At 51.4% G+C, this 15646-nt stretch overlaps 2 protein-coding genes across 7 annotated transcripts; one reads left to right on the top strand and one right to left on the bottom strand.

The window, feature by feature from the left end:
• The first annotated feature begins 11 nt into the window (after positions 1-11).
• On the top strand, positions 12-3453 carry STK16 (serine/threonine kinase 16). Of its 6 annotated transcripts, XM_043446133.1 has the most exons (8): positions 12-111; positions 470-659; positions 1210-1429; positions 1678-1811; positions 1982-2102; positions 2228-2323; positions 2727-2848; positions 2956-3453. In XM_043446133.1, the coding sequence occupies exons 2-8, from the start codon at positions 574-576 to the stop codon at positions 3092-3094; spliced, it is 918 nt and encodes a 305-aa protein (XP_043302068.1). In that variant the 5' UTR covers positions 12-111; positions 470-573; the 3' UTR covers positions 3095-3453. The 6 variants fall into 6 exon arrangements, with proteins under 6 accessions (XP_043302068.1, XP_043302069.1, XP_043302064.1 ...); XM_043446134.1 differs by lacking the exon at positions 2228-2323; XM_043446129.1 differs by lacking the exon at positions 2727-2848.
• Positions 3454-4887: 1434 nt separating this feature from the next.
• LOC122426544 (tubulin alpha-4A chain) lies at positions 4888-8722 on the bottom strand. Its single transcript, XM_043445538.1, has 4 exons — positions 8627-8722; positions 6640-6862; positions 6177-6325; positions 4888-5932 (listed from the first exon to the last, which is right to left on the bottom strand). Exons 1-4 carry the CDS (start codon positions 8627-8629, stop codon positions 4961-4963), a joined length of 1347 nt encoding a protein of 448 aa, XP_043301473.1. The 5' UTR covers positions 8630-8722; the 3' UTR covers positions 4888-4960.
• Between the last annotated feature and the right edge of the window lie 6924 nt (positions 8723-15646).

Below are 15646 nucleotides of genomic sequence, written 5' to 3'. Positions count from 1 at the left end.
ATCGTCCTAGTGCTCAGCGGTTGCTAGGATACTGCGGGCCGTTACACCGGCGCGGGCTGATGACGTAACTACTGCTTCCGGTCCCTGGCGCTTCCCTCCAGCTAAAGCCGGGTGAGTGCCGTGTCCTGGCTGGCCCACCCAGACCGAGACCTAGAGTGGGCTCTGCAAGTGGTTGGTCCGGGCGTCGCACTTCTCCCCGGAACTACCCCGTGCCCTGCCTCTGCAGCCCAATGGGGTGTGCGAGTGAGGGGCCGCCTGAAGGTGGGCCGGGGTTGGAGGAAGTGGCCTGGGAGTCGCCGCGGGGGCCTGGGGCTTTTTAAGGCACCTGACCCCCAGCCTTCTTGGAGCGGGCGTTGCCAGGGCTTATTTTCTCTAGGTTCGAAGACCTGGGCCTGAGCGCTCACGTTGGCCCTTTAGGGGGTCTTCTGGATTGTACCCCGCCCATGACCTGCTATTCTTTTCCTTCCAGCATGATCTGCTGGAGCCCCAGCAATTTGCCTGAAAAAGACCACTCGACCTGGACGAACCCTTTAGCAGCTTCAGACCGTCCTTGAGGAGGATGACTGAGACAATATGGGCCACGCGCTTTGCATCTGCTCTCGGGGAACTGTCACCATTGACCATAAGCGCTACCTCTTCATCCATAAACTGGGGGAGGGGTGAGTGTTTTGGAAATCATTTAGTCCCAAGAGTTGTGGTTTTTTGAAGGACAGCAGTCAGCACAGGATAGGGACACAGAGCCTCTAATTCACCGGACAGAGCCCAGCTCCTTGGTGGTCAAGAAAGTGGATTGTGGAACCAGTCTTCCTAGATTCACCATGTATAGCCTTGATAAGCCCTAGTTGCCTTATCTGCTTATTAGAGCTAATTGTGCTTCAATGGCGGGGCTGTGAGGACTAAATGAGATAATTCGTATCAAGTGTCTCCCCTATTGCCTGATTCATAGCACTTGATAAAGGTTGACTGTTATTTATTTAATATTTATTGAAGCCCTGCATTAAGACCATAGGACCTAGAAAGTGACTGTCCTTGCTCTATGTTAATAATCTTCAGACTTCTTTTTAGTGTCACACCTTGGGAGTGTGGCTAGTAAATGGGAAAGACACCCCCCACCCCACCCCACCCCTGCACTTCTCCCCAGGGAATTCCTCTGGATCCCAGCAGTATGGGAGATGACCTTGGTCCTTCACTGACCTCTTTGGCCCACAGTGGGTTCAGCTTTGTGGACCTAGTGGAGGGGTTGCATGATGGACAGTTCTACGCCCTGAAGCGAATCCTGTGTCATGAGCAGCAGGACCGGGAGGAGGCCCAACGAGAAGCAGACATGCATCGCCTCTTCCATCACCCCAACATCCTTCGCCTCGTGGCTTATTGTCTGAGAGAGCGAGGCACTAAACATGAGGCCTGGCTGCTGCTACCCTTCTTCAAGGTCAGAAAGTCTCCTGGCTATGGAGGGGGTTGCAACAGAGCCGTGTGTGCCAAGGACTATTATGAGCAGTCATGCACATTAGGAAGCAGAGGTCATGTTCTGGTTTGAGCATTTCAGATTTGGGTTTTAAGGAACCCACCTGGGGTGTAGGGTGTGTGGTGAAATTACTATAGACTCTGACATAGGGAAAGAATCAGGTCAGGGAGTGGAGGCTAAAAACATCAACTTCGGGGAAACTTGTTTTGCAGAGAGGTACGCTGTGGAATGAGATAGAAAAGCTGAAGGACAAAGGCAACTTTTTGACTGAAGAGCAAATCATTCGGCTGCTGCTGGGTATCTGCAGAGGCCTTGAGGCTATTCACGCCAAGGGTTATGCCCACAGGTCAGTGGGAGGCTCCATGTACTTGCTGGACAGAAAGGAAGAGCCTCATCAAGAGAAATGAGAGATCTCTGTGCTCTTCTCCAGGAACAGTCCCTGTGATTCTTTTACCCCTCTAGGATCCTGGCCTTCTGGTTCAGGGATGCTCATGGGTCATTTCTACTTCCCCGCAGGGACCTGAAACCCACCAATATCTTGCTTGGCGATGAGGGGCAGCCGGTTCTAATGGACTTGGGGTCCATGAATCAAGCATGCATCCACGTGGAGGGCTCCCGCCAGGCTCTGGCCCTCCAGGTAAAAGTTTCCAGAGTCCTTTGCCCACCTCTTCCCCATCCTCAACCCCTTCTGGTGCATGCCCTGGTTTGGTCACATGACTAAGACCTGTGCCCTGCTTCTGAGCTCTGGGGCCACTGTTCCAGGACTGGGCAGCCCAGCGGTGCACCATCTCCTACCGGGCCCCGGAGCTCTTTTCCGTGCAGAGCCACTGTGTCATCGATGAGCGGACTGATGTCTGGGTGAGGAGCATGTGGGTGGGAATGTGGGAGGGAAGGAGTGCTGCTCTGTGGCTGCTGTGAACTGGAGGAGCAAGTCTTTGGTTTCCAGTGCATGGGGCCCCAGGAAGCATGTATGTCCCCATCCCCCCTCAACTTCCTTCCTGGGAACTGTCACTGACACTACTCAGTTGCTCAGGAAGTGGTATAATCTTGCCCTTTGAGCAGGATAAGTATAACTAAATGTCAGGGCTGGAGGCAGCAGCTCAGCGCAAGACACAGAGGCCTCCAGCTAACTGGCAGTTTCTCTGGGGCCCTGGTGGTGTCACGTGACTGAAGTCGGCATACTGTAGTCTCCTTTCACTACAGAATGAAACAGAGATGACTCCATTGGTCCCCTTCCAAGGAATAACCAAGTTATGCTCAGTCCCTAGGCTGTGTGCTATATGCCATGATGTTTGGGGAAGGCCCTTATGATATGGTGTTCCAGAAGGGTGACAGCGTGGCCCTTGCAGTACAGAACCAACTCAGCATCCCACAGAGCCCCAGGTGAGCTCTGAAAGGAGCAGGGGCACTCCAGGCTCCTCCCTTCCATTTGCAGGGGTCAGAGCACAGGGGGTGGCCGCCTTCCTCACCCTCCCCTCCTCCTTCTGCAGGCATTCTTCAGCCTTGCGGCAGCTGCTGACCTCAATGATGACTGTGGACCCCCAGCAGCGCCCTCACATTCCTCTGCTCCTGAGTCAGTTGGAGGTGCTGCAGACCCCGGCTCGGGACGAGCACACTACCCACATCTGAACAAACCTGTGGCCACGTTGAGAAGGTGGCCCCCGTGCCTTGGCAAGGAGCTGCCCTCCCTCAGTAGAATCTCCATCCATTCAGTGCAGGACCGCGCCCTTGTCACTGGGGGCAGCTGGGGGCTGGGACAGTTTGCTCGGCCTTCTGTCTCTGATTCTGCTCTCACCCCCAAGAGCAGTAACTGGACTGGAGGCCTGCCTGGGTGGGGGTTGGGGAGGGTGGGGGATGGGGAGAGGGGAACTGATAGAATATAGTCAAGGCTCTGAGCAGGACTGCTGAGCATACATCATGATCTGCCTCCAAATCTGGGGGCAGGAGAATGTATAAAACAAGAATAAAGTGAAAGCAGCTTGGTGTGATCTTAGTCTCATTGTTCCTGGAGTGAGAGGAGGTGCAGGGCGCCCAAAGGCTGGCTGCCTTTTCTGGGGGAGAGCCTGGAGAGAAGAGGGACTGGTGAAGCCTCAGGAGTGGCATAACCATCCTTCCACATTCAGAGGCAGGTATCCCTACCTTAGATCTGGTTGGTGGGGGAATGGGCACTTCTTCTCCTAGCTTGTCTTAGTCAAAAACTTCAAACTGCTCTGGCCTGAGCTGGTTTCTATGCTAAGAACTGGGCCAAGGGCCCCCTTGAAGCACCCTCATCTCATTCTTTCTTCATTCCCATGGCTGGGTAGTGGGTAGCTTAGTCAGAGCAGCCCAGCTGGTTTTCCAGGAAGGGTTCTGGGTGGAGACACCTGAGGAAGCTTCGGGACAACCACACAACTGGTTTCCAGCCTTTGCCTTGGGGCAAGGGGAGTGGAAGTGGTGGACATTTTAGCCCAGAATCTCTCAGAGACGGTTCTGGTTCACACATGGTTAATGATTAATGGGGCCTGTGTGGTGTGGCAGTATCCAGCTGCCACTTCCTGCCTCCTCTGCTGAGTAAACAGGGGCCCTGCCTTTGCTGGGCTGGAAACCTGTTCCCTCAGGAAGGGCACCGCGTCCCTAAATCACCAGGGAGGGGAGGGAAGGGCAGGGTTGGCATCTCCTGCTCCTGAGAGTGATGCTCCTCCCCGCCCCCCAACTGTGCCCACCCTCCAACTGCTGACGTCAGTGTGGGTCCTGGGGTGCCTATTAGCAACCTTGAAGTTTTCCCCAGGGCCCTGGCAGGAGGCTCCCACCAGCTAGCACAGAAGCTGAGGCCAGAAAGAAAGCACAAACAGAGGGGAGATCCTGACTTTTAATGGCACAACCCTAGGTCCCAGCAAAACAGCAAGACCAAAAGTAAGCTTTGCAAAGCTGCTGGGAGGTGCACTGACACAAACAACTCTAGGAGATCGCCCTTGTTCCCTCCCAGCCCCCAAGCTTATGACTAGGCTCCATGCCCAGGAACTCTGGGCCTGCTCAGCCCCACTCCCAAGCCCTTAAAACGCAGAGGTGTCTGGGCCAAGCTTTGCTTCCAGTGTCAGTGAATGCAGAGCAGTGGGAAGAATAGGGTAGCAGTCTAACTCAAACACAGAAACTGCTGGGCTTAAACTCCTACTTGGAAAGGAAGTGAAGCCTCAGATCCTTTAATGGCTCATGTTGGACAGGTCCAAGATCCGGTCTTCATCTCCCCCCTATCCTGGGCACTGCTAGGATGATACATGGGGTCATGCTTCCTGGGCCTGACAAGGGCCCCTTGGCAGGTCTAACCTTCAGCCACGGAAGGAAAAAGTCATGAGCAGCACATAGTGAGGGCAGCAGCAGAAACAGCAGCAGCAGCAGCACAAAAGGGGAAGGCAGCAAAGCTCAAGCACTCAGAGGGGACGAGAAACCGTGCAAGGAGACTGTTTATTTCGAAAGGATTTTGCAATAAACATAGTGAGTGGGCTCCAGGCAGTGGTTCTATTCTTCTCCCTCATCCTCGTCCTCATAGGAGTCGATGCCCACTTCCTCGTAATCCTTCTCCAGGGCAGCCATATCCTCCCGGGCCTCGGAGAACTCACCCTCCTCCATGCCCTCGCCCACGTACCAGTGCACAAACGCCCTCTTGGCATACATCAGGTCGAACTTGTGGTCCAGGCGGGCCCAGGCCTCAGCGATGGCGGTCGTGTTGCTCAGCATGCACACGGCACGCTGCACCTTGGCCAGGTCACCCCCGGGCACCACAGTGGGGGGCTGGTAGTTGATACCAACCTTGAAGCCCGTGGGGCACCAGTCCACGAACTGAATACTGCGCTTGGTCTTGATGGCAGCGATGGCAGCGTTGACGTCCTTGGGCACCACATCTCCACGGTACAGCAGGCAGCAGGCCATGTACTTGCCGTGGCGGGGATCACACTTCACCATCTGGTTGGCAGGCTCAAAGCAGGCGTTGGTGATCTCTGCCACCGACAGCTGCTCGTGGTAGGCCTTCTCTGCAGAGATGACTGGTGCATAGGTGGCCAGGGGGAAGTGGATGCGAGGGTAGGGCACCAGGTTGGTCTGGAATTCCGTCAGGTCCACGTTGAGGGCGCCGTCAAAGCGCAGGGAGGCTGTGATGGAGGAGACGATCTGGCTGATGAGGCGGTTGAGGTTGGTGTAAGTCGGGCGCTCGATGTCCAGGTTGCGGCGACAGATGTCATAGATGGCCTCGTTGTCCACCATGAAGGCACAATCTGAGTGCTCCAGGGTGGTGTGGGTGGTCAGGATGGAGTTGTAGGGCTCGACCACGGCCGTGGACACCTGGGGGGCTGGGTAGATGGAGAACTCCAGCTTGGATTTCTTGCCATAATCAACAGAGAGCCGCTCCATCAGCAGTGAGGTGAAGCCAGAGCCGGTGCCCCCTCCAAAGCTGTGGAACACCAGGAAGCCCTGAAGTCCTGTGCACTGATCAGACTGAAAGGCAAGAAGGAAAAGAGCAATGTGGGTGGGGAAAGGGCCTGAGGACTTCATATGTTCTAGCTTCACAAAAGCCTAAAATTTCTCAGGTGTTAAGGCAGACTAATGAGTATCCCACAGCCGCAGCACGCTCTGAGACATGTAGAATTAGAGATGACTCTATGAAATGGATTTGGAAAAAAATGTTTCTGACCATTAGCATCATTTCAAAAGTTTCCTTCCTTCTACCCCCAATTCTCACCAGCTTGCGGATCCGGTCCAGTACTGGGTCAATGATTTCCTTGCCAATGGTGTAGTGACCACGAGCATAGTTGTTAGCAGCATCCTCTTTCCCAGTGATGAGCTGCTCAGGGTGGAAGAGTTGCCGGTATGGGCCATTTCGGATCTCATCTGAAAAGTCATACACCACATCGTTAGGGCAGAAACCACAAGGCTGTGCTCAGCACAGACCTCCCTCCCTCAGCCTAGTGGCTGTGGTCAGATATATGGAAGCATTCATCCTCCTGCCAGCCTGAGATAGCAGTGTGTGAGAGAAACCCAGACCTGCTGCCCAGCCCAGTCTGCGATCAGCCTCCCTTCTTTAGCTTCCAGCAGGGCAAGGGGTTTTCAGGGCCAGGAAAGCCAGGTCTAGACATCCTCTCTCCAGAGAGAAACTTAGAGTCACTTTCCAGCCCCTCAATTCCACCCTCTCTTCCTCTGCTCACCAATTACAGTAGGCTCCAAATCCACAAAAACTGCCCGGGGCACATGCTTTCCAGCACCAGTTTCACAGAAGAAGGTGGTGAAGGAGTCGTCCCCTCCACCAATGGTCTTGTCACTGGGCATCTGTCCATCCGGCTGAATTCCATGTTCCAGACAGTAGAGCTCCCAGCAGGCATTGCCCATCTGGACACCTGCCTGCCCCACATGGACTGAGATGCATTCACGCTGAAGGGTAAAGAGAGGGGACATGGCATAAACCCCACATACATAAGTCCTTACCTCACGAGCCTCTCTCCCACCCTATCACCTACCAGTTAGGATGACTCAGTTGGCAAAAGGGCCTGAGCAGAGGTCAAGGAGGCTGGCATCCTGCCCAGGCTCTCCTGCATAGGACTTCCCAACTAGAGGCACCCAGTAGGGCTGGCCAGATCCCTCAGTCTACTCCATGGGGACCTTGTCAAGTAAGAGCTGTGGCTCCATATGACCCTGCCACATTCACAGGACATTCAGGCAGGACGGAGAGGTCAAGTGCATGTGAGACAGGCAGACACTGCAGTTGCTGAGACAAGGACAAGCGATTTTTTCAGCTGTTCCCAATCCTTACTCCCACAGATCAGCTTCTCAAGAGCCTGAGAAGGGACAGAAGGTTTTCCAGAGCTACAAATTTATAGCTAGAGGTCCGCCCTTGATTAATTCTTTGCTTTGAGGATGAACAACTAGAATATCATATAACCCTCTCACCCTTTCATTCTCGCGAACTGTAGAGGTGTCTCAGCCTTCCAGTCGGGCATCAACTGACCACACTGACCAGCAGGTTGCCCTGGCCCTCACCACCTTTAAATCCCATCTGGCTCTGGGGATCAATCCCATCTGGCTGCTCTCCCCACCTCTACCCCCACACCCTGGGTATTTTCACCGCGTTCACCCACTGCTGTACCTTCAGGGAAACTGCAGAGAGCAAAAACCGGCAGGCACCGCCAGTAAGGTTGTGGGCACTGGGGCACTCGCTGCCCTAGGCTCATCCCTGCCAGTCTGGAATTAACCTCTGAAGAGCCAAAGTGGTGCAGAGCAAGGCCGGTGCGGCCTCCCTTTTCGACACCGAAATGGCGGGGTGACGGTTTGCAAACACCCAGAAAAGGAAGCGGAACCTGCGGTGAGGCCCCGAAGGTAACCTGCCTTGCCCTGGGCGGGGTGAGCGCCATCCTGCGCTCTGGCCCCGTATTCGCCCCTTCTAGATTCTTTCCAGGTCCATCCCAGTGGAAAGCGAGGATTGGATTTCGGCCCCCGTCCCTAGGCTATAAATACCACCCCCTACACACACCTCTTTCCCCTCCCCCCAACCTGGCCTCGGCCCGCGCTCTCGCTCAGCGCCAGCTGTCTCTGCCCGTCCGTGCACGCGGGCTCCGGCTGGAGAGATTCCGGCTCGCCTCACTAGGCCGAACCCCATTCTCGTCACCCCTCCAGGATCAAAAGAGGGGTGCTGAGTCACGGGGGGGTTGCTGTGGGTAGGAGGGATGCGCCCACAGTCGGAGGAAAGGGGGATGCTAAACCAAGTGATCTGCCCCTTCCCACCTTCTAGCACCAAGCGCGTGTTTGGTCAGTTCCAAGGACCCGGGAGTGAGCGGGAGGCTAAGGGCGGAGGGCAGCCAAGCGGGGTCTCGCTAGACCGCGGAAAGGACGGGCCGCGGGACCGCGTGACTCCCCTCAGGAGGGTTAGGACACAAATTCTTGGTGGAGCAGGAGGGGATACCAGGAGGACTTCTCTCCACTACTGAAGATTCCCACCCCGCTCCACTACCCTCCCCAGCATCCGAAAGTGGACAACTTGGCCCAGCCAAAGTCACCGGGAGGGGGTGGGGGAAGGCAACCCCCCCCAACACCTCGAGACCTGAAACTCCAGATAGAGGGCCCTGAGCGGACCTAGCGGGAGGTTCCCCGAAGAAGAGGAGAACTTAGGGACGGGCGCGATGCCGGCAGGGCCGCACTCACCATGGTGAGTCCGGGTGGTGGGTCTCACGTAGAGTCCGGGTGACGGGTCTCAGTGAGAACTGCGCTAGCTGCAGTGCCGCACCGCTCTTATAGGCGGGGGGCGGGCCCGCGCGCTCCGACCGCCCACTAGGAGCGGGGCGGCCCAGACGCCCCGCCCCCGAAAGGTAGGCGGCCCGAAGGGGTGGGGCCAGGGCGAGTCCCCTCCCCGGGGCGTGCCAGAGTCCCTCACCTGTCCCGCGTGAGTGAGCAGTAGCGACCCGAGCTTAAACCCTTCTTTCCCGGCTTTGCGCCGACACTCGGACCTCCCGAGCTCCGCTGTTGGGACGCAAGGCGCGGTGCCAGGATGTGTCTCTCCTGCCCCTGCGTCGTGGGGGCGCCTGTCTCTAAGGTGTTCTGACTTAGGCCGGGTGCTGTAGAGGCTGTTTTTCCGGAGTGGCTGCAGCCAGCCTTCGCCGGTGCCCTCCCCGCCCTGCCTCTCTGAAGGCTCCGGCCGACTGCCTGGCTCTGGCCCGTCCCCCAGGAACGGCTTGCAGTCGCTCGAGGCCTGCTGGTCCGTGGCCGGGACGGCTGGCCTTCGCCAACGCCCGCGGGCGGCCGAGGACCGGGAGCTGCACAGTCTGAGCCCCAGGTTGTCGATCCCTTAGGTTGCTCCGCCGAGCCGAATCCCACAGTCTGTCTGCGAGGGCCGACCCCCGGAATCTGTCGCGTCTCGCAGGCTGCCCGCTGGTCAGTGGCCCCGTCATCAGCACCGTCACTATTAGCCGGCCCTCGCCATAGCCACCTGCCCACTTTCTGCAGCCAGAACCGCCGGAGTTTCTGGGATTCGCAACCTGACTGCCCTCTGTGACCTTGGGCAAGTGACTTAACCTCACTGAGTTCTTGAACCTCATCTTCACCGGTGAAAGGAGATAACGATCCCACCCCCAGAAAGCATTGTGAGGTGTTATAACGTTTGTTGACTCTGAAGAGGAAAAAAGAAAACGGAGATTCTGATGTCATGGATGGTTTTGACTTTCCCATCCTCTTCAGTCCCTAAGCCATGGGCAGGATCTGCTACCTGCATCTCAAAGCCCTCGGAGCTCAGGCAGTGGTCTCAGCTAAAGCTATTCCTTCTTTCTACTTTTCATTCCCATGTCTTGCAAGAATGGGCTTTTCAACCTACTTCTGCTTTCCCTTGCATGCCTTACATTTTCTACCTGTCTCTCTTCACTGCAGAAATCATCAGAAGTGCCCTACGTGCCTATTGGTGCATTCTGTCTCCTGGGAAAAGATTCACCTGTCTCTCCTATCATAGTGTTTCCTAGGGCCAAGGCTGCCTGACAATATAACACAGTAGGATAAAATAACTAGCAATGGCAACTTTCTACCAACAAAATAGCTAACTGATACCTTACTTTAGCAAGGCATGGAAAGAAACACTGTGAAATATGACAAGGTCTCTTTTCCCAGTAGACTAACCATATGGTTGGGAGAACAAGACTCATTCATAGAAAAGAAACCTGGCAAGGGCACATAATGAGGTTGCTTTGGGAAATGGGGTCACGGTCTCTACAGAGCAAGGAGCCTTGGTGACTACAGAACACGTGGCCTCGTTCAGACCTTCCCTGGCCCTCTGTTTTCCTTGTGCAGCCCAACCCTGCAGAATGAGTATTTTAAGAGACTTGTGCTATCTTAGGCAAAACCCAAAACCTATTTGTTCTTCAGGTTCAGCTTCTTTTTCTGTAAAACTGGGATAATAACTTTGGATTGTGAGGACCAGATGAACTGGAGGATGCATACGTACACAGCAAAGAACTATATGTCCAGCTGCCTGGACTCTTAGAGCATTTTGTTCATTTATTTTAGTGTGTGTAGCACCTCATGCTGCAGTTATTCATGCATATGTTCATCTTATTAGACAGTGATCTTGCTGAAGGAAAAGACTGTGTCTTATTCACTTTTGTGTTCCCTGGTTCCTAGTATGGCACTTGGCACATGGTAACATTTGCTAAGTGTGTGTCAGATGAATTGTTTCACTATAGAAATGGGACTGAAATTAAGGTGAAACTCTTAAGCAGCCAGAAGTTTCAAATTAGCAGCCTGGAAAACAAATTCTCTCTCTGAAATGTTTCATCTGGCACCCACAGTGTTAACCCACATTGCATTTAGAATATGAAAAAAAAAATTAGGAAATTTTTCTGTATGGGGCATCGCCAAAGACCACCCTTATGTTAGGAGACTTACTAGACAGACTCACAGGACTCAGCATAAGCTTGTACTCACAGCTAGGGTTTATTACAGTAATGCAAGAACAATACGCACCTGGATAAAAAGGGGAAAAGACACAACAGGAGTCAGAAGGAATCCATGTCCTCTCCCTCCCATAAGGACTTACACAATGTACTCTTCCTAAATGAAAAGGGAGCAGTATTTCCCTGCAGTGTTTTTGCCCAAGAAAGCCCACTAGAGACTCAGCACCCCAGGTTTTTAGTGGGGTCTGTTCACAGAGGCACCTCTGCCTTACATGTGCCAAAATTCCAGACTCAGAAGAAAAATGGGTGTTCAGCATAAATCACATCGTTTACCCACACTGTCCAGGCACAACTAACTATCCTGATCAATCAGCTGTTGACTGGGAGCACTCTAAGAGCCAAGTTCTCAGATGCTAGCTGAGGGCCAACCTTGCGAGCAGGCCTTTCCAAGGATAGCTGTCTCAGGCCTGCTAGGTTAACGGTTTCAATCATGTAAAAAAATCCAGATTCTAGCTTATTGTGAAACAAATTGGAAAAGATGGCTATTCTAGGCCTGCATTCCCATTTAGCAACTGTGATAGGCAGAATAGCACTACCCACAAGATGTCCACATCCTAGTCCCTGGAATCTGTGACTACATTTCCTTCCATGGCTAAAGATGGTGTGAGTGTGATTAAGGTAAAGGTCTTGAGATGGGGAGATTTTGGATTTTCTGGTTGGGCCCAGTGTAATCACAAGTCCTTTTTTTAATTAAAACAGTTTTTTTTTTAATTGTGAAAGTATGATAACACATTAACAGGAGACTTGGAAAATACAGAACAAAGTTACATATAGTTCCACTATACATTATAGTTATTTTTAAAAATAGATAAATTAAGATTTTTAGTTGGGCTTTCAATATCAAACTCTCAAAAATTAATACAGTGAATACAATACCATTTTCTCAAAAATTAACAATTCTCTTCTACAGAGTAGAAGGATCTAGTAGACCTGAAAAGCACTATGAACCAATTCAACATAATTAAGATTTATACAATTTTCACTCAGCAGTAGAATACAAATTCTGTTCAAGTTCCCATAGACTATAAACTAGAAGACACTGGAACACATCCAGGGGCATAAAACAAGGTGCAAAACTTTCACCGTCTAAAGGTATTGAAATCATATAGAATCTCTCCTCTTATCACTATAGAATCATGTTAGAAATTAGTATCAAAAGATATTTGACAATAACCCACCTATTTTCAAGTGGAATGTGACATTTACCAAGAGAGATAGAAGGGTCCTTCTAAATGGAAGAAGGAAGCAGGAGAGTCAGTCAGGCAAGGCGAGAGGTCAGAGTGAAGGCTCTCAAGATGGAAGGAGGCCATGGTGAAGGAATGCGGACAGCCTCTAGAAGACGGAAAAGGCAAGGGACGTATTTTCCTCTAAAGTCTTTAGAAGGAAGGCAACCATGCCAACGCCTTGAATTTATCTGTAAACAGGTTTCCAGTTCCAATGGTGGGAGAGGGGGCTCCCCCACACACCACCAAGCAATTCTCAGACACCAGCAAGGGGTTTGAGAATACAGCTCGATTCTGCACTTTCTGCCTGGAGATAGCATCAAGTTCCACAGGTTAAAGGTTTGATCCTACAAAACTGTCCCCCCATTTCCTGCTTCAGCTGCCAGTCACAAATCCCAGTTGTTACCTAAGCTTCTGACCCTCCAGCTACAAACTGGAAGTTCCAACAACCCCCTCCAACTCTGGATACCAGTTGCAAGTCCATGTGGTTACTTGTCCTGACTGGTGGGCTGCAGATTAGAGTTTACCATCACCTCTTTCTTGGGTTCAACTAATTTGCTAAAGATGCTTGTAGGGTTCAGAGAAACGTTTTACCTACTAGGTCACTGGTTTATTATACAAGGATATAAGCCAGGAGCAGTCAGATAGAAGGGATGCAGAGGGTACTGTATGGTAAAAGGACATGAGCTTCCATACCATCTCCAGGTTCTCTACTCTCTCAGCATCTCCATGTGTTCACCACCCTGGAAGGTCTCCAAACCCCATCCTTTTGAGCTTTGATGAAGGCTTCATTACATAAACATGGTTGATTAAATCACTGACGATTTGGTGATTGAACTCAGATCTCCAGATACCCACCCCTCTCAGAAGGTCAGAAGGGCATGATGGGACTGAAATTTCTAAACCTCTAATTGCTCAGTTGGCTCCACTGGCAAGCAGGCCCCATCCTTCGGTGGGTCCAAAAGTTACCTCATTAACATAGCAAGACACCTTAATCACTCTCAACACTTAGGGAATTCTCAGGGTTTTGGGAACTGTGAGCCAACAAGAATGGACAAAGAACAAATAACATATAAGAAATACATTTTGGTCATCTAAGCAGCCACATTTTTTTCTTATAAATCATAAGATTGCATTCCCCATAAGATTTATTTTGGACTTTTGATCTCCAGAATGTGGGATAATAAATACATTTGTGTTGTTTTAAGCTACTAAGTTTGTAGCAATTTGTTACAGCCTGGATAGGAAACCAGTGCAGCAACAAATGTAGCTGGGTGATGGCTACCTTCTTAGGATGGGCAACAAGCTGTTCCAGTTCACCCAGCCCTGTTACTCTGTGTCTCCCTGACACAGAAGACCAGGGCCCACTGCCATTTAACATCACATGCGCAACCCACATCACACATTTATGTTAGCCTGGCTGCTGCAGCAATGAGTTCACAGCCCTAAGCAGGCTTCCTGGTAGGGAAAACGGAGAAGACAAGGGTGCAGGGAGACACGCCCAAGGCATGTTGGTGGAATATAGAGTCCGCATCTGGTTGGGCATGTGTGTCTGAGCGTGCATGCTCATGCACATACAGGCATGACCGAGTGTCTATGTATTTTCTCAGGATATAGACAGATCCCCTGAATAAGGGCCATAAGCTTTTGGTAGGTGTGCAGATAATAGTCCACATCGCCAAACAGAAAACTCTTGGACATTCACATAGAATCTAGAAGACAATGCCAAACACTTTTTCAGTCTTCCTGATGAGGTATTGTTTAGTCCACTCACCCAACGTGGGTGTCAACTCTCTCTTTGGATCGCTCTCCCTCTTCACCATGCCTATTGTTATCTCCATCTTTCCTAACTCCTTCTCAGAGTCTCACCTCCATCTTGAAGCAGTGTGGCAAGGTCATCAAAGTTCTTTGTTTGCTTTTGGCTGTGCCACATGGCACGTGGGAGCTTAGTTCCCTGACCAGGGATCAAACCTGAGCCCCTTACAGTGGAAGCTCAAAGTCTTAGCCACCAGGAAAGTCCCCATCAAGGTTTAAAATATCTCCATGGGTTCCATCTGAGAGAGGTGGAGCTGAGCCTTACCGCACATCCATTTTTTTTTTTTTCCCAGTCGGAGCATCTACTAGCTGTCCTCCTCCTCACAGCACCATCTTTCCTACGGGATAGTTCCATGTCTTCTCTCCTCCCTGCTGTCCACACTGGCTTGGTTCACATGTTCCACTGAGATGTTCTTGCTAAGGTCGCCAGTGACCTCCATCTTGCCAAACCAGAGATCATGCCTCTCTCTTCATCTTTCTCAGCCTCTCAGCAGTATGTGACATAACTGATCCTTCCTTTATAATGTTTCATATTTGAAGTACTTCCTTCTTGGCTTTGATGACACTTCCACTCCTGGTTTTTGTCCTAGCCACTCCTTCTCGGTGGTCTTTGATGGCTTACCTCTAAAGGGTGTTCCTCATAGCTCATTCCCAGGCTTTCCATGTGCTCTTTCTCCCTGAAGGAGCAATAGTTGAAAGTGGGTGATGAGTATATGGGATTTTATTATGTTATCTCTACTGTGGGGTGTATTTTTAAATGTCCGTAATTAAAAGCAATTGTACCTTATCTAGGGTTACTCAAAAAAGAATAGCTAGAGTATATATATAAAGAATAGCTAGAGTATAAACATCCCAAGCTGCAGTGCAAGAATAGAATAAAAAGAAAGCTGTATCACCTATATGTTGATGACTCTCAAAGGTACTCCTCCATTTTGGACCTCTCCTCTGAGCTTCAGAGTCACGTGACTGTTTGCCTTCTTAATATCATACCTTGAAAGCCCCTTAGACATCTCAAAACAACACACTCAAAGTAGAACTCTCATCACACTCCCTGCTAAACCTGCTTCTGTCCTAGGCTCCTGAAAGTGAAAGTCATTCAGCCACGTTTATACCAGTCCATGGAATTCTCTAGGCCAGAATACTGGATTGGGTAGCCTTATCCCTTCTCCAGGGGGGTCTTCCCAACCCAGGGATCGAACCCAGGTGTCCCACACTGTAGGCAGATTCTTTACCAGCTGAGCCACAAGGGAAGACCCGAGTCTGAGTGAATAATACCGCCTTCCTACCAAGTCCTTAGGTAAAAACGGAGGACTGTCCTGTATTCCTCTTTCATTTTCTTCCTCTCCTCTTTTATTAATGAGAATGTTTTAGCTTCAAATCATGGAAAGCCTAGCTACCAACAGCTTAAACAATGGGTGTATTATTATCCCACAAGAAATCTGAATGGAGGGCGGTTCCAGGATTGGTTCAGTGATGTCACCAATAAGTCCAGTATTTCCAGCTTTCTGTTCTGGCATCCTCAATGGCCTGGTGACGTCTTTTCTCCTGATCACAGGATGACTACCACAGCTCCAAGTATCATGCCCTCATATGACACCATCCTACGGCAGAAAAGGGGGGGTGGTTTCCTCCCACATCTCTTTTTATCAGAAACAAAAACCTTTCCTTAAAGCACCCCAGCAGACTTTCCC

The sequence above is a fragment of the Cervus canadensis genome, chromosome 24 (assembly GCF_019320065.1).
Source record: "Cervus canadensis isolate Bull #8, Minnesota chromosome 24, ASM1932006v1, whole genome shotgun sequence".
Classification (NCBI taxonomy): Eukaryota; Metazoa; Chordata; class Mammalia; order Artiodactyla; family Cervidae; genus Cervus; species Cervus canadensis.
The sequence above is the reverse complement of the archived record's forward strand: the minus strand, read 5'-3'. Positions and strand labels throughout refer to the sequence as shown.